Source organism: Aplidium turbinatum, chromosome 1 (genome assembly GCF_918807975.1).
Source record: "Aplidium turbinatum chromosome 1, kaAplTurb1.1, whole genome shotgun sequence".
NCBI classification, from domain to species: Eukaryota; Metazoa; Chordata; class Ascidiacea; order Aplousobranchia; family Polyclinidae; genus Aplidium; species Aplidium turbinatum.
The window spans coordinates 45,588,156-45,614,359 of NC_137472.1; the positions used below are offsets into that span (position 1 = coordinate 45,588,156).

At 36.2% G+C, this 26,204-nt stretch overlaps 2 protein-coding genes across 2 annotated transcripts; one reads left to right on the forward strand and one right to left on the reverse strand.

Moving 5' to 3' along the window:
• The first annotated feature begins 1,794 nt into the window (after positions 1 to 1,794).
• On the forward strand, positions 1,795 to 12,188 carry LOC145766326 (matrix metalloproteinase-21-like). Its single transcript, XM_082578016.1, has 10 exons — positions 1,795 to 1,925; positions 2,259 to 2,606; positions 4,643 to 4,880; positions 5,495 to 5,660; positions 7,584 to 7,780; positions 8,066 to 8,213; positions 10,160 to 10,289; positions 10,769 to 10,920; positions 11,280 to 11,452; positions 11,551 to 12,188. The coding sequence occupies exons 1-10, from the start codon at positions 1,816 to 1,818 to the stop codon at positions 11,869 to 11,871; spliced, it is 1,983 nt and encodes a 660-aa protein (XP_082434142.1). The 5' UTR covers positions 1,795 to 1,815; the 3' UTR covers positions 11,872 to 12,188.
• A 5,082-nt stretch (positions 12,189 to 17,270) lies between these two features.
• On the reverse strand, positions 17,271 to 23,937 carry LOC145774513 (spermatogenesis-associated protein 17-like). The gene is made up of 5 exons (XM_082585771.1): positions 23,748 to 23,937; positions 23,356 to 23,453; positions 21,798 to 21,902; positions 20,315 to 20,502; positions 17,271 to 18,593 (listed from the first exon to the last, which is right to left on the reverse strand). The coding sequence occupies exons 3-5, from the start codon at positions 21,870 to 21,872 to the stop codon at positions 17,669 to 17,671; spliced, it is 1,188 nt and encodes a 395-aa protein (XP_082441897.1). The 5' UTR covers positions 21,873 to 21,902; positions 23,356 to 23,453; positions 23,748 to 23,937; the 3' UTR covers positions 17,271 to 17,668.
• Between the last annotated feature and the right edge of the window lie 2,267 nt (positions 23,938 to 26,204).

Genomic DNA, 26,204 nt, shown 5'->3' on the forward strand with positions numbered 1-26,204 from the left:
TTAATAATGATATAATTTTAATTATAGTAGGCTAAGAGACTACTGTACAATGCAAAGTAGCACAGTTTGTAAAATAGCATTAATGAAACGTCCTCGTAATCGGTGATCTCTTTCCAGTTTTCGTTTTTTTTTAATATTTCTTGAGTTGGTGGCTCATCAAGCAGCGATAAACCTATTTTTGAAGATAAATTGGATTTTGACACTGGATCATGATATTTAAACAGCGATGTTTGGTATTTGAACGTTGCAGAGTGGGTAGACTGATCGACATTTTCAAATAAAAATATCCAATGCTTGATGCAAAATGCCCCAATTGGGTCCACAGATACTACATTTGAGATAAATGGAAGCCTGGCTGCCTTACTAACCGTTGGACGAGACAGGAAGGCACAGGCATTTGCACAATTTGCTCGATTTCTTTGGACGGCACGTGACCATGTATTTTCTTGGAATCCAATACTGGTAGCCAGTAGGCCTAACGTTTTCGCTCGACTACTTTAATGATAAAAGCAAAAAAATAGAAATGTTGCTTAGAAATCCCGAAATAATGCAAAAAACGTTTAGAATATTTTTCAGATAAGATACTTTTGTAAACAAAATCGTTTTAAACAGCGGTTGAGCAAGCAGATTATTGTCATTATCTGTCTTAATTAAAATAGAATTCGTGTTGGCATCTAAGTCCTTGAAAAAGCTAAAATGAAAATAAAGTCGATGTAAAAATTTGAGAACGCAGTTGCAACTGGGTGTTGAGAAGTTGTATTGCAATTGGTGTCAGCGAAAGGTTTGTATATATCACAGCGTTATATTGTCAATATTATAAAACTGATAACACACACAAGATGCAAAACAAGTTTTGTGTTTCAGACCACCAGCTCTGTAGAAACTAGCTCTCATTTTCCACAAAGCCTTTCTGGCTGCAAAGAAAAAATTGGAATACAAAGAGAGAAGAGTTCGTTCTGATAGCTGCGTATTGATTACTAGGCGATTGCCATTTTCTGCTTGTAACTGCATCAAATGCAACTAAAATGATAAAAAGCAAAAAAATTTTCAACCTATTTTTTATTCAACGTGCGCCTATGCTTCTTGCCTGCATCTTTTACTTGTGCGCGGCTTTAGTGTCCTCCGAATCTGAATCCGTCCCTGTAAACAACACCAATGAATTCCCAATAAACAATTCAACTTTTCTATCGGTTAAGGTGAGTAGCTACAAGATCATGATAATATAAAAGAGATAAATCAAAATATTACTTAATGTACAAACCTACACTGTAAATTGTTTCAATTAGTTATTAACAAAAATGACTTGCGACCAACGCATGCGGAAAAGGTTGTTATCTGAATGTTATTTAAATTTTTTTATGAAATTTTTGAAAACATAGTGTTGGCAAAATCTTTCTTTTAATGTTTCAAACGACAAGCATAAGAGCTTCAAGAGTTTCTTCACATAATCTAAATCATGCTTTTTTATTTCTGTTACATTTTGTTTGACTTATTACGGCAAACATTAATTCTATGGCTTTCTGCAGCCACAGCATACTAAAATTAACTACCGCAAATACTTAATTTTTTCTTACACATAGCATCTGTTTTTGTTGTTAACTTTCGTCTGCGCGCAGTCAGAACGATTTATATTTCAAATTGTAGAAATATTTGGGAAGCTTTGGATGGGTTACACCAACTGATTGGACTGCTTTTTCTCCGCGAAATAATGAAACCATTGACGAAGGCAAAGTCCCACGTTTTGCTGCAGACACCCGGACAAGTGAATCCCAGGGCAACACCACCGCCTTGGGCAAGGAAGGTAAAGCAAGCGAGATGATTGACGGCCAATTTCTAAACGCATTAAGACGTTTTCAAGAAGCAAATACTTTGGATGTCACTGGCAGTTTGGACGAAGCGACTTTGTTGATAATGACCCAGCTAAGGTAAAAACATGGAATAGCAGATTTAAAATTTTTGTGCTCGTACTTTAAAAAGGCATCAGCTTTCGGTTTTATTTATTCACTCTTAGTAGACAACGTTTACTGTTGAACTGAGAAAATTCGTCAGAATTTTAACTCAAAAAGTTTAACAAAGAACCCAAAGCTGGACCTGCAAAGCACGTCCAGTAACTCAAGTTTGAAGTAAATTTGCAGAAAAAAAAAATTTCAAGCACAGTAGCATCTTGTCTTCAGATGATTAAATAATATTTTACTTAATATTAGCATAATAATATTATAATAAATATATTATATCAAAATATATTTACTTGTTCACAGATGCGGAGTGCCAGATCAAACTGAAAAATCAAATGCCAGCGGTGGTTTTGTTGATAATTCCACTAATGTTGCTAAAGATTCACTATTAGAGCAGCATGTTGGCAACTTAAACATTCCTAGAGATGAGATGTTGCTAGATATGAGTAACGAGCCTATGGAAGAATCAACACTAGCTCACTCGTTGAGGAGGAGGAGTTTGACAAGCAGAGTCACAGTTTCTCATTATGATCTCAACGTCCAGGAGTCTCTTTTTTCTCCAGCTCCTGTTGCCGAAAGCAGATTTGATGCCAATTCAAATGAGGAAGCTTCTGAAGAAGTTTTAGAAGAAATATTACCAGAGCAAAGCAGGTGATGTCAATTGTCTAATGTCTATGGTGCTATAAAACTCTATTTATAGGTCATACTGTGTTATTGTTTTATGCATGGCAAAGCAGTGAAATTCTTTTACTTTTCATCAATTTTACAAAAACACATAAATGTTTCGAATAACAAAATTAAGAGAACTGTCTCCGAACGCCGAAAGCCTAAATCCTAAGGATTTTATTGTCCAGGCTAGGCGGAAAGCTTTGACTGTATTTGCAGTGTTTGCAATCAGTAAAGTCTTTCGAACGAAGAAAAATTTTGACGTAGTCTACTTTGTGCACATTTAACGCAGAACAACCAACAACTCCAATATTTTTTTTTGTTTGGAGCCAATTGTAAAGAAAAATGTTGTAGTTGTTGATTGTTGCGTCTTATGACTTAAATTGCTCGGTGCTTGAAATAATCCCTTTTTCGATTTTTTTTTCGTCAGTCAAAGGCCAAAAATTTTGTGTCAAACAACGAATTGGCGACAAAGTAGAAGTGGCTTAGCTACAGCAAATTGCTTTGCCAATATCGCATTTGTGTTTTCATAAGGTCAAACCAAAGGTAGGGCAGAGTTTTCGCAACCAAATACAAACAAAAGCTCATGTTTTTGCTATTTTAAAGTTATTTTTAGAACATTTAAGCGGATTTTTTTGCCTTTCTAAGAGCTTTTCTTCTTAAAAAGGAAATGGTGAAATTTTTTCTTCAACGTGGATTTCATTAATTCTAAAATACACAAATAACTTGCATTTTCAAAAGTAATTGCCAACAAACAAATCGTGGAAAAAAATCAAACTGTGATTTGCTAATTGAAATATTTTTAAGAGTTTTAGCTCTTTGTTTATATTTAAAAACATTCGATAGACTACCTCTCGATGGTGCTATCAAGACTTGTCTTTATTTTAAAGTTTTAATCTACAGTTTTGTCTCGTCATCACTTCATAAAGTTTAAATAAATTGTTTTTCTGTTCTAATTAGCCTGAATTAATTAAATTATTATCATTGAAAAAATTCCAACTCAATTGATGTTAAATCTCCTCTTTAATTGCCAAATCTCTTCATACAATACATGACTACAATTATTCTATTTTGATATTTTTATACCGACTGCCAGTTTAACTTGTTTCACACCAGTCTAAACAGTAACATTACATAGCAGTGAGAAAACGGAACACCCATAAATGTAGTAGGCGCCTCGTGTTCAGCAACAAAGCAAAATTGTTTACAAAATTGTTTACAAAATTACAAAATAAAATCACAAAATTAAACTTCTTGTAAGATCTTTTCATGAAAGATGATATAATTTTTGGCACAACAGTTCTTTTGCGATGCTTCAAAGAAACGACATGCAAATAGTATTTTTGGACGCATATGTCAACGAAACTTCTGACGCCGACGCACGTTTGCAGACCTTTAACACTATAAAATAAATAAAATAGCATTATATCAAATCAGCAAAATCAATTTATTAAAATATAGAAATTTCGCCACACAAGTGTGGCTTCTTCAGTATAATTTTATTCAAATAGAATAGATTAGATTTTACTATAATAGAATATATTCTATTTTTGATCTAAATAGATACTGCTTTTGATCAAAGATCATGATACTTTTCCAATAAAACAAAATGATATTGCTGTCAAGAAGTTAATCTTGATGATTGAGATTAAACTTATTTAATAGAAATCATAACTTTCACCTGACATTCCAGCACAGCCCTCAATTACAACAAAACAATCATCATTGCTTTGGTATGAATTTTGGAATAGCAAATGCTGCTGTGTCAAGAAATATTCTTTTTGAACTGAATAAATATGTTAATTGCACTTCAAGTAGGCTACAGTTATAATATTTTACAAGGAGAGAACGAGATAGATCGTTTTTGTCACGACCACAACTTTTTCTCCTAATTTTTAAGGACTGGCAATAATTGAAATTAGTGAAATCTGCTTCATACATCGTATTCGTTTCTGCCATTTTCTACACTAAGTTATTTTGGTTTGGTTTGTTAAATAGCCAATTTACTACTTACTTTGTAGAGTTGAAAGCATGAAACAGGTCTTGGAAGCTTTAAGGAAAGAAAACTTACACGAAAAAATCAGGCAACAAACTGAGGAAAAGAAGATGTTTACAATGAAAAACCAAAGTTTAATTAGCCGCATGCTCACTGTAACTCAACACAACCAAATACAAAATCAACGGGAAAAGCGATCAGCAATTTATCAAAGAAATGGGTGGGGACTGGCTTTTACTAAAAAGACTATCACTTGGCGACTGGTAAGAAAGCGATTGTGCGCACGCTGGTAGAAACTTTTGTTCCTTTTTATTGCTAATTTTTTTGAGTTGTATAGCTTTGGGAGAAAAGCAATTCTGGAATACCATAGACAGATGACCGATAACAACTTACTGTAATTTGTTGGAATAGCATTATTTAAAAACAACCGCAAAGTTTTTTTTAAATGATAGTTGAATTAAGAAGTTTTAAAAAATGAAAATTAATCTACTCTGCAAAGTATTTTTTCATTGCTTACAGATTGAAAATTTGGCGAGTAATGTAATATCCAATAAGTAAAATGCTTCAATCTTATATTTACATTATGAACCTGCAGTCTTCAGCATAGCCAAATACCATAGTCCCTGGTTCGACACCTATCGAGGACACTCGGTTGTGTCGTTGACAAGACACTCAGTGACATGCTGGATGGTGGTTACGATGATTGCTTACGTTGCCATCTCGTCCATTCAAACTCAATCTTTATTCAATTAGCATTAGCCTAAATACGACCATAAATCACAATCTTTCATATTTCATTGAACATTCTGCACAATATCAAGTATAAATCTAAAAGTTTAAACACTTTATTGGAATATCATGGCCCCTGTGGATTTAGGTTCCAGAATGGCCAAGCAGTCGGAATCCTTTGCTGAGCAACAGTGAAGTCTGGTTCACTTTGAAACTGGCCTTTAGGATGTGGAGCGAAGTGATCCCGAGAAATTTTATGGAAGACAATGATTCTCCTGTAGCTGAAGTGGACGTCCTTATCGGATTCGGAACAGGTGATAAAATATGTTATGAACTAAAGATGCAATTTTTCTCAGAGTTAGTTTGCAAGCTGAGAATTATTGGTTAATTTTTCGACTGCAAGTAGTTTAATACCACAGAGTGTTACATGGAGAATAAAAAGTTTGAAAAATATACACTTAGACAAGAGCAAGTTTGTTAGGATGCTAACATATTTTACCCAGACGGCTGTTGGAGCCGATATTCTACTATGCTTGAAGTTTAATAGCTTATGCAGATAACATGCTTCCAAGCTTTAATTATTATTTGAGCATCAGAATTTGTTTTTAAAATAGATACACAATTTTATAATCTTCTTTGGTGTGTATAAACCATTAAATAAACAGTGGTTGCAAAACTGTAGATATAGTGTAGATATACTGTAGAAGATAAAGAACAATATAACATTTTTGACTCATAAAAATATTGCATATAGGCTATGACAACATATAAATTCTTACGCTACAATTGTTAAAATAGTAAAATTCTTTTAAAGATATTTCAAATAAAATTGGTTTGATGATATTTCATAGCTATGTAAAGCTATATATTGTATCCAGCATCCAGGTTTTCTACACCGTTTAGCAGGGTTATAATATGTTAAGCCACACATACATGTTTATTTGCATTTTTCGTAAATACAAAAGGTAAAAAATCTTTTAATTTTGTATTACATGGCAAACGAAAAACCACAAAATAGTTCAAAAGGATTCATCACTTAGTAAAGCGGCTTAAAGCATATTTCCATTAAATTTCTGAAATTTTGTATTACTCAGAAAATGCTTGCTATCTTCTTTACCTTGTAAGTTTGTGCTACGGCGAGACACACACCGGCAGTTCAAGCATGAAACTGGAAAGGAAGAGTGACTTCTTTAGTTAATTGCAGTTAACTTTTGTTGTTGTGCCCAGATCCATCCTATGAAGTAAATATTTGCAAGCTGCTTATTGTTTCTTTCCTTTTCGTTATTTAACTTGAAAGCTAAAAAAGTTTGAAGCTCCATACTTGCTATACCGGAGAATCAAACCCAAATTTTTTGCATTGGTGCAGAAAAATTTTAGGAACAAAATCCAACTTTCCCCCAATAAACATTAAAAGAAATGATAAATAAGACAAAGTCAGCTAGAAAAGAATAGCCTACCGTCAAATTTAGGAATGTTACTCAAACATATTTGACAATTTTTGCTTTCATTTAATTTTTCTAAATGAGCGCTTTTGTTCAAAACCTCACAGTTAGTACCTCTTTGGACGAAGTAGCCTTCTGTTGACTACTGAGCAATGGGATTTCACATACCTATTTAACCATAACATAACATATTTTTTAAAGCATTTGAGGGTCGAGTGTAGCAAGAGTTGCAAATGACACTCGATGACTTGCATTGGTTGTGCGGCTGACTTCATTAGTATCGCACCTTCAATTTATGCCACAAAGTAGAAGCAACCCCAATTTGATGCAACATGCTCCTGTACTGATTGATTGGTCACTCTTGTGCTAGCCTGGAAGTAGGCTATTGTTTCTCTCTCAAATAAATGTTTTAAGTGTTGATCGTGTTGATCTTCCGTGTTTAATTCGTTGTAGATCGTTGTCAGTAACAAGCTTTCAACTGGCTCAGTGGGCGAGTGGTTATCGCCTTCGGCTCTGGCAGTTTAAAGATCGATTCCAGGTCGGCTCAAACCAAAGACTTTAAAAACGGCACCGCATAAAAAAAGAACTCTGTCGCTGTAAGATCTTAGCAGTTGTAGAGCGACAATTAATAAGCTATAACATTATTATTAATTAATTATCAACCAGCTTTTACTTCTTCATTTTAGTTTTTATAGGAGACAAGGGTGCGGCACTAATCTACGTTTTTTTAACTTACAAAAAGACATAGACCCACCGTAAGTTACGTTATAACATAATTTATTTTTTAATTTTTAGGCTCTCATAATAGATGTCTCATAAAGTTTGAAGATGCGCCTTTCTTTAGAGTATACGCTCATGCATGGCCCTTACCTAAAGCAGAGATCCATTTCAATGATAATTACCAATTGGTTCCAATTAACTGGTTAGCTCTAGGCGGCGAAACTTTACCTATTGGAATTCTACCCAACCATCGACCCATTAGTCTTCTCAAAGTGAGTAAATTACCAGTAGATATACAGTAAATGTAGTTTTTATATATTGACAAAGATTAAATAAGAATAATTAAACAAATTAATGTTGTTTGTACTGATTATTAAATATATTCGTAAACTCAAAACTTTTGTTTGGTGCAACTTTTAAAGTTCATGCAGGTTCGAAATCACTGTACTTTGTTTTTGTCATACAATTATGTTTTTGATTGTAGACGGAAAATTTTGTGTACCGCATAGGCTCAATTTGTGTAAAACCCTCATTTTTATAGCTGATATTTTTTTGAGGTGGCGATCCATGAAACTGGGCATGCCCTCGGTCTTCCGCATAATTCTTTCAGAAACTCCATCATGAATCCTGTTTACAAACCACATCCTTCTCCGAGTGTAATCGAACTGAGCATTCTAGATCGCGAAAGTATAAAAGGAATTTACGGTATTTTAATTCTTAAGTCTTTCTAGTGTTCTGGTTTTTAGGCTACCTCGCAGCAAGCAAAAGTTGCCATTTTACTCCGTTTCAACGTCGCATGTAAAATTTAAAGCTTTTGTTGGCTGAGCTTTCAAAAATTATGTAAAGTGTCTGTACTAAGGCAAAGCGTAGACTAACGACCTACACTTGACACTCTGCTATCGATGTAACATAATACAGTAGTCCCCGCTTATTAAAATCACCTTGGGACCGGACGATTTTAACCTTAAGCGGGTGGGCCTATTAATTGGGGGACGAGTTTCTGTCACTCCTATAGGCTACGTATAATTGAGTAGGCCTATCGCTGCTGACTGTATTATGGCTAACAGTTGCTAAATCTATTAAAAACTGTGCACAACAATCGGTTTTCATTTCTTGCATTCATGTAGGAAGCTGGAAGACCGAAACGGTGTGCACTGTCTGCAGTTATGTATTTAAATTTAAATGCTTTAGCTCAGTGGTTCCCAACCTGGGGTTTGCGGACCCCTTGGGGGTCCGTGAGAAAGCATTTGAGGGTCCGTGATTACCTTGACGAATTTTGGGAAAAAAAAGAAAAGCGATCTTTTTACTTTCATTTATCTGTTTAAATGCAAATGTGTCAAGTACACCGTACTTTTAAAGCGCTCTGTCAAGAAGTAGGGTCAGATTACGAAGTACTTTTGTATCATTTTGAGGTGCGTTTGTTATCTACAGAAGAAGTTTTAAAATGACTGCGGCAGCTAAAAAATGAGGTATCAACTCTTTTGAAAGCGAAAGGAAGTTCCCCTCTCAAAATTATTTAAGAGTAAAAGTTTTCTATACGGCATGGCCTACTTAGCCGATATTTTGGGTCATATTAAAAATGTTAATCATGGCATTGCATGGCATAATCAAGGACCAGGTGTGACAATAATTGAGGCACCTGAAAAACTGAAGGCGTTTTTAGCCAAGTTGCCGGTTTGAAAAAGCAGATTGGAAGCAGGTAATTACGCTAACTTTCCAATGTTAGAAGATCTTATTTTGATGGATGAAACTCAAAGAGAATGTATTCTTTTGATCTCTATGAGAGAAAAATTTTGCGCACACTTGGAAACCCTGCAAATTTCATTTCAACGTTATTTTAATTTAGAACACCTGCCGAAGGAAGTTGAAACATGGATTCGAAATCCTTTTTTTTTTGACTTGACCAACATCAGCGATGACGATCTCAGTAAAGATGACCTAATTGATTTGAGATTAAAAGAGTTATTACGCATTGAATTTCATTCAAGAACTGTGGAAGAATTTTGATGCTCACAACTGCAAACCTACCCATTCTTGGCAAAGCAAGCGATTATTGTTTTGTTACCATTCATAACCACTTAACCTTTGCGAGGCAGGATTCTCAGCTCTTGTTACAATAAAAACAACATCGAAATCGCCTGGACGTTGAAGATGACATGCGTGTTGCATTGTCAAAAACTCAACCACAGTTCAGTTGTTTAGTTCAGGAAAGGCAACAACAGCCGTCTCATTAAATTTGCTTACGTTGAAAAAGTTTCGGCATGGCACTTTGGGTCACCTTAATATTCAAATACTGCTGACATTTCTTGAACAATCCATTCATTTTCTTATTTGAGCAACTGTTTAATCTGATATTTGCCGCAGGAGTCACAGCGGCAATACAATATGACACAGTACAGTAGTTGAGGCAAAATTTAGGTAGGGGTGCGCATAATTAATAATTTGTCTAAAGGGGTCCGTGACAACCAAAAGGTTGGGAACCACTGCTTTAGCTCCTTACGCTTTCTTAATAGTCCTTTCGGCAAATCTCTAGGTAGGCTATAGGCTACCGTATTTAAACGATAATAGCCTACTATTTTTTCCCGGAGTTGTGAAATCGACTACAACTTCACAGAATCGTTTCAAAAAAGTTAAAAAACTGTTTATTGTAGGTGCCTGTGATTTATCTTTTGATGTTGTGTTTGATTGGGTGAGGCAGGACCGGTCACCCAGCGGTCGAAGACAATGGAAATACAGCACATATTTCTTTCGGAAAACCTGGTACTGGCTCTATGAAAATAGGTAAACAAGACAATTGCAATTGCGCGTCCGGTAGAACATCAAAGGGTTAACTTAAAAAAACTTTGCTTGTTTTTATAAGAAAACTATCTTCTCTATCCAAGTAGGCAATTAATTAGTCTGGAAAGGATTACGATATTTTTAGTTTAGCCTACTGTTTTGACAAAGTGACCTGTGTGATTGTGTGGTGATTTCGACAACCTAAAAATCACTGTAAAATTACTTATTGTTACATTCAACAAAAGGCTACGATACTTAGAAGTTAGGTATTCAGAAAATATGGATCCTGTGTCGTGTTGTTGATGCGCAGTGTCTTGTTAAGTTTAGTTTCCGTGTGGGTGAGCCAAAGCAAATAATGATTGTTTACAACACATCTGTTGTTTTGTGTCTACACTGTTAACACTCAAGCTTAAACACTCAAGTTCATGCAGTATAAACGTAGGCTAAATTGTTTGAAAATTAAATATTTTCACAAATCGTAGAGTTCGAAGACCCCGATATGGAGATCCGAAGCTTACGGCTCAATACTGGAGAGGATTGCTGCAGCATCCTGTGGATCCCCACAGTAAGATCGACGGCGCAGTGCACATCAGGAGTTGGAGGAGCTACTATGGCCCAACATTTTTTTTTAAAGGTGAGCTTGTGTAAAAGTACTGTATATTATTTAAGATCATTACCACGCCCAAAGGGCAGGACTAAAGTGGAGAGTACCGTATCTTACATAGTAGGCTATGTGCTCACTGCTCAGGTTTATACAACAAGTGAAATACCTAACTGTCTATTGTGTAGCCTACAGTAGGCCTATCTAATCTGCTTTGAAATTGTGAACAACAGCTACAAAGATAGCCAAGTGAACAAAATTCCTCTTTAACTATGAAGATATTGAGATACTATCGATAGAAATAATTACAATTAGCCTACAGTAATCGGTTAATTCCCTAACCTTGGCAAAAAAGCTACTTGATCAACTCAAGTACGTTGATGCTATTTCAGGGGATATTTATATGGAATACGACAGCACAAGAGACCAAACAAAGCGTTACGACAGATTTGAACGCCCTTATCCTCGTAGGATAGAAGATGATTTTCACGGAATTCCATATCCAATTGACACAGTTTACTATAACTTTAAAGAAGAGCTTATTTACTTTTTCAAAGCAAACAAGGTAGGCTAAGTTCAATGGATCGCGAGTAAAACATAAAGTTAAATAATTAGATTAAATTTGAACCTTGCCCAAGCAAAATTAATTATTTTATTCTTTAGGTATACAGGTACAATTGGACCGAAGGGGAATTAGTAGACTCCGCTGAAATCTCTAAAGCTTATCCCGGCTGGGGAGAAGCAGCACCATTACCTGGCAACATAGATGCCGCATACTATTCTTATGCTTACCAAGCGACGTACTTTTTCAAAGGAGAATACTACTGGAAGTTGGCAGACTGGCGAGACAGAGAAAGAAACGAAGGTATCCGTATCCCTTACTTAGCCGTGGGTCCAAGACGAAAGATTTCATCAAAATGGAGATATATTTGTGATGTTGGTAATTCTGAACTAATCATGAACTTACCACCAAATTCAGGTTGACTAGATCAGCAAACGACAACTGACGAAGAATCAGTAAGCTAGTTTACTAATATTTTTTTCTGAATGATGAATTGTTATGCGGGTTGTGCATAACAATTCATAACACTCGATTCCGCCTTTAGTGTTGCCAGATTTTTTTTTAATTTTGTTCTCTTTCAGTCTTTTAAAATTTAAATTCACTAAAATTGTAATCGAAAAAATATGTAAACAAAAACTTTATTGTTTATCGTTTTGTATCAAGTCGGAGTCAGCCTTTTTTTAACGACTCAGGTCACGCCAAAATCCTTCCGACTCCACAGCCCTGATTATGGCAGTGGACGATAAAGCGATGGAAAATTAAATTGTGTAAGATGATAGTGTTGGAGCTCACAGCTGCTAGATATGGCTGTTTTCAAGTTAATTCTATAATAGTTTTATACCTTTTGATTTTTGACTGTTGTACTTACGTTCGTTATTGCATCGCTTTATAAATTCAGCGAAACATGAAGTTTGGGAACGTTCAAATATTACGGAACGCATTTTTTCCGAATTTTTGACCCCCCCCCTCCCCCATGTAACGCCAACGTAACGCTTTTTTCAATCCCCCCTCCCCCATGTAACGCTTTTTCACTACAAATTCAGCACAAAAACTACCTTTCCGTGGTCGAAGGCGTTACGTAACGTTTTGCTTGAACCCCCTCCCCCCCGATGTGACGCTAACGTAACGTTTTGCATAAACCCCCCCTCCCCCTCGAAGGCGTTACGTAATATTTGAACATTCCCTTTGCTGAATTTCATTGTACGATTTTTTTGAGAATATGTTCAACTAAACTGATCAGTAGGCTACGTACAGGTGATAACGAATGCGACACCATGCCGATTTCCAGCAAACATGCCAGTTCGTTTTTCATCGACTCAACGTCTGCAAACGTTGGATGAGTGTAAAAGTTGTGCTGAATACAACCCATTCTGATGAAAAAAATAAATAATCCCCATTCGATATTTTCTATATTCACACAACTGTGTAGCCTACTCAGTAGCATTAACGGGGGGGGGGGGGGCAGGGGGTAGGCTACTTTTGGACCTCGGCCCAGGATAATTTAAGGGCTCAAAACCTCTTCAAGGGGCCCGGAAACATGAATAAACTACAGCGTATTGTTTAGTTGCAGTTTTTTTTTATATAAATATCTTGTTTTGACGCCCAAGAATCTCGTTGGTACCGGACTCAAAATATCCTTCCAACGGCCCTGAGTGCAGGTTGGCACAAAACTGAACATACAGATGTGATGTCTATTCTAAGTTTTGTATGCTAGGACTAGCCTACATGAAAGACCCGCCGCTTATCGACACAGCAGGCAACATGGTTTCAAAGTAGTTGCATGTTGGAAAATCTACAATAAATTGTAATTTATTTCCAAATATTGTCTAATGTTTTGTGAGTAGCCTAGCCTAAAAGCTGTTGACGACAAGTCTGGTAAGTAAGGGGGATGTTAATTTTATTTTCAACTTTAGCCCTGATTTTAGGATAGCCGTAGGCCTGCACAAAATATTTTAAACACCGATTGCTGAAGTGGAGCTGGCCAACTTCAAGTAGTTAAATAAATACAAGAGAATTCTGGTAGGCCTACGGTCAAACAAGCAATATTTTATTATTTCCATTTTTTTTTGGGGGGGGGGGGAAATTGCGGGCTTTTGCAGTTGTGCGTTTTTTTTATTAGGTTTTGGAGGGTTGTGACACATTGTCAATCATAAAAGCGTAGGAAAATTCTGCTTTTATGCGGAAATTGTTTTCTAGTGTTATGTTGAAGCTAGCTTAACTTGCCTGACAAGGTAGGTAGGTTACTGGTAATAAGGCCCAGCATGTAGCCTACTGGAATTCTGACTAAGCAGCATGAGAGTGTTATTGGTTCATAGTGTGCTTGTTTAGTCTTCTAATTGTTACATTATTTTCAGTTCAAAACCTTCCACTGTTACTGCTAAGCAGTTTAAAACAAAGCCTGGTTTATGCATTTGATTACTTTCAGTGGAGAAAGCTGATTGATTTCAAGCAAAGAGTTGTATTTCCAGCATACTCTAACCCAAAATATGGTGGGCCTTATTGCTAACATATGAGAGTATTAAGGCCAGGATGCTCATTTTTTGTATTTGCTATAAATTGAATTAGAAGTAACAAATGAAGTTCAAGTTTAAATATTTGGTAGATACCTACCAGTAGCCTACTATATTCCTATCAAGTAGGCGTATCAACCAACATTATTAAGGCAATTGTGAAATATGAGCAATCAAAGTTAGGTGGGCCTTATTAGCTGAATGTAGCCTACCTTAGTAGAGATGAAGTTTGGCTTCTCGCCTGTTAAAGAAAAACCTTCAACCAAAGGGCGTATGTCTGGATACCAGAATCAGTTTATTTGTCATATAACACAAACATAAGAACAATAAGAGATACCGGTATGCAATAAAGTAACTTATTATGTGCCATATGACGAGGAGACAGCGAAAAGACCAGTTGGCCAAGTTTGGACTTTTTCTCCGATTTCATTACTGCAAACTTTCTTTCTTGCAAATAGTCATAAAACGACATTCCTGAAAGTTTAAGCTAGATCGGACATCGTCTTCATTTCCAAAAATCGCGATTCATAAAGGTACTGAAGCGATTTTTTCGAGGCTTGAAAATGCATTGTTTTTAATAGGAAGTTGTTTTCACGAGATTTGAAAACGTCATAACTTACTTAATTCTTATTGTAAAAAGATGATTTATGCGTAACAGATTCAATTTAATTAGGAGAATCCAATTCATTGTGTACTGACTCCGAAAGATGATGACGTCATTAACAGTGTTGTACGTTGACGCTGAGGCTAGCGCCGTCAGTTTATTTTTTAGTTGACGGAAGTGATAGCGCCGTCAACTATTTTGCCGATTTTAAGCGTCAAGCGCTATGCGTCATTTTTTTTGTTTTCATGGAAAATCTCGTTTTGCGTTCGGAGTTTCACGATGTACTGTATTCTGGCCAGCGCGACTCATCCGAATTACCCGCTTTCGCGTTGGTTGGAATGGCTACCGTACCTGGAATACAAGCGGAAGAAGTTCGCCAAATGGTGATCACTCATATCGTGAGCAGTATCGAGAATGAGAGATCAGAGAAAGAAAGAGGAAAATCAATGAATGGAATCATCGCGGAAGTTGAAGATACTTTATTTCAAGAGCTCTATGCCCTTGAAAACAGCGATGCTGGCGCAATGGACCTCGTTAAAAGATTTGTATATGCTAAGCCAGGGTTTCCCAAACTTTTTTGGGCCACAGACCACTATTTTGTTGTAAAAAACTTTATAACTGCAACGAAGATGCAACAAGTAAGATTTACGATACTGGATAGCAAAAGCTTTCGAAATCATTTAAATTGTAAAGAACTGCGGCAATTATCTTTGACAAGGTAAGTACTGTAGGCTACAACGTATATGTGTGACTTTTTTAATTTCTTGTCATATCGCCACGGATCACCTGTGCAGTCGTCGCGGACCACCAATGGTCCGCGGACCACAGTTTGGGAAACCATGTGCTAAGCCATCACAGCACGCTTGAAATAGTGATCCCTTTCCGAGTAAACGTTTCCAAGACTTGCTTTTAAAATACAACCCACCAATACCATTCAGCGCTGCTGTGGTACGCACGTTTTCACTTGGAAAGAACATCATGCGTCCCAAACGCAGCAGATTGTCAGACAAACGTTTTGAAATGCTAATTGTGTTTCTACAAGTAAATAACTAATAAGCTAAGCAGCTAATTACAATACAGTCTCAAAACATAAAACCTGCTCTTTATTTATAGCCATTGTTCGCCTAAACTTGGTTGCAATACTTCCGCTTTGTGAGACCCTGGCTAAAATAGCGCTAGAAATTAGAGCTAACGCCGTCAATTTCTCTAAAAGCTGACGCAGTACTTTACGCCGTAAAGTTTTTAGACAATTCGCGCTGACGCTGACAATGTATTTCGTTGACGCGTACAACACTAGTCATTACACAATAACTTGCAAATAGCGATAAAACTGATAATCTTACATGCTGCTGTACATTTTCTGTCATTGTTAATCCAGTAGCTGTTGGTTGAGACCATAGCCGTACGAGCCAGGGGGGCAGCCGCCCCCCCCCTGTTGTTTCAAAACGTCGCGAATTCGGGCAAAATCTTGCAATTATTAGGGCAAAAATTGCTATATAAAAAGCTACAAAATTGTAAGAATTAAAAAAAACTATAAATTAATATCTTTTACCTATAAAACTATAAGTACACTAGTACAGCCTCTTATTTGCACAAGAAATGTGCCGCAAAATTTTCATTTGGCACACCCGTATTGATGTATTGTATTGTGATCAAACTGTAGTACGAAATGCATTTAACCAACTGCATCATGCCAATTTGGGCAGCCACCAAAATATGTCTCTAATACTTTTGTGAAACTGCCCAAATCAAAACGCAAAATTCGATATATAGCTAATTTTATTAATTTTCACAAATGCATCTTGTTGATTTGGGCAGCTGAAAACATGAAATTATCTGATGAAACTGATTAGTCTGTTTATGCAACTGCCCAAATTAGCATGAGGCAGTTTCCCCAAAATAAACAAATTCATTAATTTTTTCCATTTACATAACTGTATCGTTTAGATTTCGGCAACAAAAAAATATGAAATTATCTGATCATAGTCTATTTATAAAACTGTTAGTTTTTCACTATTATCATGCACCGCATACATTATATTTGGGCAATTTCTATAAAAGCGTGCAGATTTGGGCAAATTTACGTTCTGCCCCCAAAATGGTTTGGTCTCGTACGGCTATGGTTGAGACACAAAATACGACATCTCACAAACATTTTCAGTTCGCAACGAAGGTGTAGCCTAAGGAGTTAGGTTTTTTTAACTTTTGCTCCACTCTGACTCCAAAACCACCCTGCTCCAAATATTTTAGAAATATCGACTCCAAACGCAAAACATAAACCACAATCCGGATTTATTATAGCCTTCTAGGTATAGGCTTACCATTCAGGCTATATACCTTCTCTATCTCCTGTGATAACAAAAGCATATTTTCATTCAATGAAAACATGACTGCTTGGAACATAAAACTATAGAAATAGACAAAAATAGGCTAATAACTGCGCCAAGTAGACTACAACATAAATATTTGCATGTTTAAAGTATAAACTGGCAAAAAAACATCAGACTCCGGCTCCAGTCCGGCCTATGTTTTGCCAATAATTTCAAGCTCCAGGTCCACTCCGATCAAAAACCGAGAGTCCGGCTACTGTACATCCCTGGTTCGTAAGGAAATATTCCTATTGTGTAAACTGAGTAACAGCAAACAAAATGGTCTGCATTTGCGATTTAAGCAAGAAATACAATTTCTAACTGAACACAATATTAGGTAGCTGACAGACCTTTTATTGTCCCTAGGCTATTTCACAGCAAAATAAATATTACTGTTATTACCGTATAGTCTATAAGTCTACATCGAAGCCTAAATACAAAAATCAAAAAAATTGTTTAACAAAATAGGCTACAAAGAAAATAAAACTAAACATTCAAACAAATTATTAAATTAACGACACAACGAGAGATAATCAGTCGAGCACCCTTATAGCTTGTATTCGATCAGAAACTGGCAACTGAAGATTATTCTCTTTTTCATGTCAACATGACATTTATGCCATAACGCACCATCTTTGAAGACATGTCATTTCATGAGCAATATCCGAGGCAATACAACTCTGAAGAGCAACTCATAACTTCGACATCCAACGCATAGCTTGCATTTTCATAGACGTCATTGCAGAAGAACAGCGCCTTTCGTGTATGTTTGACCTAGCCTATCAAACACTGGTACGGAAGACACCACTGTTTGCATCCGCGTGTTGGAAATATTTTCTTCTGGCTTTTCGAGCCGCGTGCAAAATTTGTTCTTTTCCTGAATATCATGCAAGTAATCCGAATCTGTGTGCAGACAACGCTCGTGTTGGTAATCGGACTTAGTGGCTAACGTGAATGGGAGATCATCCACCATCTTTGACCATTCCAGCTTTTTAAATGTCATTCTTGCATTTTCAACAGCTCTGTAATCAGTAGACGCTCGCAAGGACGGGTTGAAAGGACGATACCTTTGCTCTCTTACTTGTGCTGTTGATTTGAACGGACCTTGCAACCTTTTTCTGACAGGAGAAACAGAATCCCCAGGAGGGTGAGGCTTTTTGGAATACACAAACGTATCACCATCTCCGCAATTAAACTTGGGAAAAACACGCGGCTTCATAGAAAGTGGTTTTGTGTTACGGAGTCGACTCTCCATCTCGTGGGAAAATTTCCTAAACGGAGAGTTGTATATGCCAGGTATTAGATACGTGCTGACAAGATAATGTTTTTTTCTGGCGAATTCTTGAAGATTGATTTCCAGTTTTTTTCGTTCTAGGAACCTTTCTTTTGTAAAACTCTGCTCTTCAAACTTTGCTAATTCCCTTCTGACAATTTGGTTTTTAATATCAAGCAATTGAAAATAGCGTTTGCGTGCATAAAAATCATGCACGTGTTTTCGAACATAATAACCTCTCCAAGTCTTTTGAACCTTTGTAGCCATATCGTTATAAAAGTTCATCTTGTAAACTTCAAGAAGATTCCTGATTTCGTTGTTGCTTTGGACTTGACCCGAGTAATTTCTCCATGCCTTTTGAATGACGATGGCAGAAATTTTCCATTTCCTGAAAAGCACCAAATGTATTAGGGTGCGGTGCAAAGTTAAAACAACAAGACATGATCAAATGCAAGACAACGTTACCGACAAAAAGTTATTCAAAAAACATTAAGAGTGAAAATGTCTAATATAGAAGTACGATATAAGATCTCCAACAAGGCTGTATAAATTGATTCGATTGGTATACACTACCAGATCTAGGTTATCCAGAAAACTGTTAAATTTAGTTGCTAAATTCATTATCAAAACCTGATTCTTGACTATACGTACTTCCGATCTGTTTTTTTTTCTTCGCTGAGACTTTTCGGTCATTTGTCCGAAATGACTTGAAAAAATTCGGTCATTTTTTCTGATGAAAATATTTCCTTTCAAGTAGCTGATACAAACCAAAATTTGCACTTCCTGACTAGCTACAACATTAAGTTTCGCTGAGAAACGTTGTCGTGTTTTATAATTTCTGAGAAAAATTGGAACAGACAAACATTTCTTCAAATATTTTGACCGAATTGACTATATATTTTTTGGACATTTTGACCAAATTGACTATATTTTTTTCGGACATTTTGCTAAAAAATCGGTCAATGACCGATAAATGACCGAAAAAAAAACAGCTTCCCATTAACCTCACAGTGTGATGCCGATTCTGAATAAGCATGTTAAAAAAACGTTTTTTAAGTCGTTGTTTTTTTTTCGTTGTTGATACTCTTTCCAATCATTTTATACACTTTTTCAAGTAACTTTTGTTCTCTATAATCGAAATAAAGAACTGCAAAAGTAAATGCAATATTGCAGCTGCTGAATACTTATTATAAATTAGATTAGGCCTACTGTAGTTTTGACTTGCTTCTGTGGTCAGAAGTGTGAGCGCATGCTCAATAAACCACCCATCTTCACGTGCCTGAGAACTGTTCCGATGATGAATCCTGGGAAATAGTCCTAGTGTTGAGAAAACGTTCTTTAAAATGTAATTGATGAATCTGCGGTCTAGTTGACTGGTAGGCCTACTGTACTAGTTAACTTGTCAATGTTTTCATTATTTTAGAACAGATATTTCAGAGAAGCAAAAGTGCAAACCTTGTTCCAGCATTTAAATTTTCGACAGATTGTTTGCGCAAAAAAAACGATGGTATGTTTTTAATTCGTGTTGTTGTTGTTGTTGTAAAAAACATGTTTTTCAAGCAAAAAACCAGCGCAAAACAAAGGACTCACATCCCTAAGTCTGAATAAAACATAAACGCTTGGTTGGCAACCTCTTTTAACGCAAAGTAGTCCAGTCACCTCCTTCCAGGGCGATTCAATATCGTTAATTGGACTTCAGAGTTTGACCTATTATGCCTATAAATAAAAGAGTGCTAAGAGGCCGGAGCTATAAATCGCCTTCTCCTTGCCTGCATTTGTTGTTTTTCTTGTGTGTATATTTTTGCGTGTATTGACTACGCTAATTACTAAATATGCGCCTCATTATTGAAACCATTATTCATGCACGCATTAAACCTTCAAGATTTTTTCTCATATTTTTCTGTTCCTTGGCGTCATATTGTGACATAAAGAAATTAGATACGTTACATCCACGTCACAATCAACTAAAAAAGACAAGTTTTCAAATCCAGACATTTCATGTCCACAAAAATTTTTTAAAGATGTTTCCTCAATGCAATTATAATTATGCAACTCTTACAACCTGAATCATGACAAAAGTAATCAAACTTTGTGCACAAAGTGTCTTACTTCAGACATCGCCTTGCGATAATGCCGCGATACAATGCTTGAATCAAAACAGCTGATCTGTGCTCGACTGCTCTTGCATCTTCTGCAAGCTTCTGGCGTTGGAAGGTCTTTTCAGCCATCTCTTTCGGAGTCAATGTGATATAACTCACAAGTTTTGAATAAGTGCCAATAAGGTCACACTGTTGAACCTGCACAGATAGATTTTTTTGCATTGAATTTGATTATTGTAAGAGCATAAAACCATTTACACAGTCATATTGCCATATCAAAGTTTAGTCTGTAGTCACAGTGATAAAAAAAATGTTGCAATTTTGTAAGTAAAATATTTTAGTGCCAGTATCTATAATTGAGCCTACAATATTACAGCCTTTCCCCATACATCAGGGAACAGAACTGTTTTAAAAAAGACAATAAAAACGACCAGAAAAAAAAAACTATTGTAGGCTATCAAAAAAATGATAAAATATGAATTATACAATTTAAAAGACGACCAACTAAAGCTAATACATGTACTGTATCACTAAAACAAAACTTAATTTAACTGATAGCCAACTGTATCAATCCCACACATATATCCCAACCACTGCACACTGTATCAATCTCACATTCCTCGGTGTCAAACTAGATAGGTCCCTCACATACAAATCCCATATCGAAAAAGTAAGAGCTAAGGTGGCTTCTAGAAATAATATTTTACAGAAACTCGGAAACTCTGATTGGGGTGCCCTCCCTGACACAATACGGTCAACTGCTTTAGCCTTATGCTATTCGTTTGCAGAATATGCTTGCCCAGTGTGGGAACGCTCAGCACATGCCAAGAAAATTGACCCCATATTGAACCAAAGCTGCCGTTTGATTACAGGTTGTCTCAAACCAACCAACATCACGTCGCTGCACATTTTGTCTGGAACTGCTCACCCCAACATCAGAAGCAGCGTGACCAGCAGAAAGGAAAGATCTTGCCAGGGCATGGATTTGAGACACCCACTGTATGGTCAAACTCCAGCAGACAGGCGTCTGAAGTCAAGAAAAAGTTTCCTTACCTCAGTTGTCCCATTAGGTCAAACTGTGTTGCCGCCAATGTGCGGGTTCAACTAGGGCAGGAGGGACTGGCAGCGGACCGACATTGGCCAACACGGAGCTCGGGAAAGTGTGGATCGTGGAAGTATTGGCGATGCCTCAACCGCTTAAGAACCAGGATTGGCAGGTGTAAAACTATGATGAGACACTGGGGGTATTCCATGGCGAGCACAAGTTGCAAATGCGGACAGGAGCAAACGATGCAACATCTACTCGAATGCCCTGCCCCTGACCTAAACGCAAGGTGCTCTGTACAGGATTTGGCCGAGTTCAACGATAGAGCAAGAGCTTGCGTGATGCTCTGGGCTACGGCCGTGTGACACACGATGAAGAAGAAGATTTGATAGCCCTAAATACATTAAACATATTTAGAAAAAGTTAGATTTTGGAATAACAGATCTACCTGAATGGCTTTTCTAGCAACATTATTTCCATCTTCCTGAGGTACAGTTTGTTGACGCTGAGCATACTTTGACATGGTTGATCAATTGATGGCATTCATGTGTCACTATTTTTAAACAAGAGGATTACATGCTACTGCTTAATCAGGTTAGCACTGTTACAACATCAATGTACAAAAATTAAGCACTGTTTCACAAACAATCGCTAGCCTATCAAATAATAATTTTAACAGTTTTACTGTACATTGTGTTTTGATTTAGGCTATTGTACATATTTTTCGCAGCGGCCAATAAACAAACCAATATATAATAACAAGAGAGTTACATTCACACATTGTAATAGCCTGAAAGAATGATTAATTACATTGAACTTTAAATAAGAAGCTTGTGCTTCAGCTGGTTGGTTTTGAATCTTTATTCTCAGACTGACGAAGCCTTGATATTGATAAGTTATTCCTGGTAGTTTTGCATACTTGTAGTATGGCTGAAAGTTAAATAATTGATTGATTGGAAGTAAGCTGCAGCAACATCAATTTTACAAAGCATAACAAGATGAAGTTTCTATGCTTCAGTTATGCATATTCAAGCCCACAATTTGACTCAATTTTAAAGTTCTAAAATGTAAAACTGCAAATTTACATTACAGAGGTTTCATTAATTTCTAGGAAATGGCTATTTTTCCACACTTAATGCCAAGGTTACAATCAGGTGTTGCCAGAGTTAGGATTAAAGTTAGGAAAGGTTAAGGTTTTGATCTTTGCCCAGGACTAAAAAAAATTTCCAAAATACACGTTTTTATTTTCAACAGCTTTAAACTTTTCTCAAATTAGGGCAGAATTCCTTACCTGGCAACACTATTGAGGCTATTACTATTACACTATATAGTGTAAATATAGCCACAGCCTAATTTCTATTATGTGAAACCTTTAAAAAGTTAATTGACTGTTTTTTTTTTTAATAAAACGGGCAGCTTAACATCTAGCCTTTAAGATATTTTTAATACTATGAGCTTATACTGTGCTACAACTCCTTCAATGTAAATGAAAGTTTAAATCTCAAGGGTTAGATTAAATCTCTTCTATAAGTTACAACCTCCTTGATTGGAGCTGAGGAAGACACTTATCACTCTTTTCAAAGCAGAGAAATTATCACACAATAATTCTGCATTTAAACTTCAAAGTGAATTAATAAACTGATGGTTAAGGTATAGTATCCAACTTGCATACGGTAACTTATGCGCTTTTGGTTCATCTATCTCTAGTTCGACTATCTCTACAAGCAGTAAATCAATCACCAAGTTATCAAAGCAAATAAGGTAACCTAAAAGCTGAAGTTTGAAGACAATGGAATATGAAGTTTTGTGCTTACAACTAGGCCTCAGTGTAATTTTGAATAACAAGCATAAATTTTGCTTTTATTTAGGCCTACATTTAGTGCTTTTTCAAATTCTTGCATTTTCTAAATAACGAGCATAAATTTTGCTTTTATTTAGGCCTACATTTAGTGCTTTTTCAAATTCTTGCATTTTCTCATTATTTATGCATTTTGAAATCAGATTACCTCAAATGAAGAAATTTCCTCACTAGTGGTAGCCCTGACTGATGCAATTCCTGACGCAAGATTGCCAGATGGTTTTAACTTTTCCAGTCCAATTGTCACTGAAAAGTATACAGTGAGGTTACCAGCCAACTGATGTGCAGTACGGTACAGATTTACAAATTACAGAAAAAGAAGATAAATTTAAACCAAAAAAAAAGAGTTGCAACATCCAAAGAATTACAGTCCAGTTTTGATCTTTTTTCTTTTAAATTTTAGGTTTTGATAAATTAGTTTCTTCACATAAAAGGCTGGGGATTTCATTTGTTTTATACATATGCTGTAGCTACCCTAAATCAAAGTTTCTTTAATCTGCTGTTTCTTTGCCAATTCTTGATTAATTTCAAAAAACTTACCATTAAAGTGATTGCAAACATTATTCTTTATTCAATTTTTCTGATCTTGTCGTGTCTACATGTCTTGATTTTGATATTTGAACCATGAGAGTAAAGATTTACCTGAAAAGCGTGGGAACTTTTTTTAGTCACAATTTTAAAAAAAATGGTGAAAATGGAACGAAAGCAATCAAATAGCGTAACTGCTTAAAATTTTCCCACGACTCCGAAACAAAACTAACCCAATTCCACACCACCAGCACGGCAGCACCGCAGAACTGGCAACTTTGTCAGACAAAGTTTGTCTGCAGTGTGCAGACTGCAGCGCCAGCAGTGCAGCTGCAGCAGACTTAAAAATAGTCACGCTTGATTTCTTTTCTTGAGTTGCCACATTTTTCTTATCATATTATTATTAAACGTTTATTTCAGACCTTTGCGATCCATATGAAGCGAAAAAACAGTTCAACAAATTCACTTGCATGCAACATGCATTATGAGATACAGGCTATGCCAGTATAAGACACATTCAGAATAAGATTATCAGAGATGCATTATTTGTTTGTAGTGTTTATGAAACGATGACAATAAGGAAGAATTCGATTTCATGAGCGACGAAATTAAACTATGAGCTGAGATTTTGTAGCGTTTAATGAACGCAAAAAGAGCCTTTCCTAGCAAGGCTTCAAATGTAGTTATACCAGAGTCACTATATACCAGTTATATACCAGTTATACCATTATAGTTATATAGGTAGGCTATTATTATATAACTATAATAACACCAGTTATATTATTATAGTTATACCAGAGTCACTATAGTTATACCAGAGTCTGTATATAGTGACTCTGGTTATACCACAAGAGATTTGAAGCTCACTGATGTTGATGTGACGAGGCAGTCCATATAAAATACCAAACGAATTGTTATACACCCCTCGAAGACGATTAATACTAAAACACAAAAATTTACTCCATGGTTGGATAGAAATAAAGTATTTTTGACCAGCTGAGAACACCTATAAAATTTAGCTCTTAATTTATTTGCAGAGCAATAAATGAAACGAGCTTGTCTAGTGATATCACAATCATCATGCAAGTCGCTTCTTAAATGCACAATTTAGTAGCCTACTTAACTCGATCAACAAAATTAAGTTTGAAATTAAAAAGAGACAATTTAGGAATTATATTCAGTTTGAGCCCTTTGGTGGGAAAGTACATTGCTTGGGACATGCCACAATTAAAGACTATATCATGTGATTGAGCATAGGCTATTGTTCATGCCACTTTTCATGCCACTAGTTCAGTTCAGTTGTTTTTATTTCTGACCATCACAGCAAAAACAATATACGTCAACATAGCAAAAGTCGAGAAGAAGGCAGAAGCGACAAAACGCGAACGTTAAAACGTGCTTGACCGAAATAAGTTATCAAGTTGAAAGAAATTTCGCACCTTCAAAATACTTGGAAAGAGAACACAAATCATCAGTAAACAATAAATGATTGTTGATCAGTTCGATTGAATTATCAATTAAACAACCTGCTGTAATTTTGTTCAGTGCCACCGATACATCAACCATGTAGACTACACAGAAAAAAGAAATGGGCTCAACATAGGCTACATCTCCGTTTTACCCAGTTGCTCACAGAAAAGCTACGAGAAAAGTGAGGCCCCTATTTTATTTACATAATTTGCTAATCATACCAGTGGACCAATAAACGGACAAAACACATAGGTAGGCTAAACTTCGCTCAATTAATTTTTTGCAAAGCAAATTATGGTTGACTTAGCCAAAGGGTTTAGAGGAGTCTACAAATATAGCAAATACAGAACTACTGTGTTCAACATAATAAGAAACAGTTTGCTTCAATAAAAAACACACACATATCGGTGATATGATTTTGCTTAAATCTTAGTTTATTCAACCGTAGGCTACTATACAGAAAGACCTTTATGTCGTATAAGACATGTTCAAACAGTTCAGAGGCTACTGAGGTTAAAGCAGTAGGCCTATAGTTATTTAGGTCCCTAACATCACCAGTAGTAGCCTACTTTTGACAATGGGAACAATGATTGTGTTTAAACATATAGGCTAATTGCAGAATATAACCAATTAACCATGGGCGAGACACATGTTGAAAAAAATACTCAAATGTAGCCTACTTTAATTATTGGGTCAGCATTGGCTAGGTTCTCAGCAAAAATGTTGTCTTTACCAGCAGCATGATTTAAGGAAAGCTTTTTGGTTACCCTTACCCTAACCAGGGGGGGGCATTTTCATTTGGCAGGTTTGCATCTATGTTGTATAGATAGTCAGTGATGTACGCGCATACAAAAAATATTGACGCCGTCAGCGCAAACGCAAACGTTCGAAAAAACATACGCCGTATGCGTCAACGTAACTTGTAAAAAAAGTTGGCGGCGTCAGCGCATACACTAGCGTAAACTAATCTTGTTTGCTAGGTGCCAAACATTCACACAG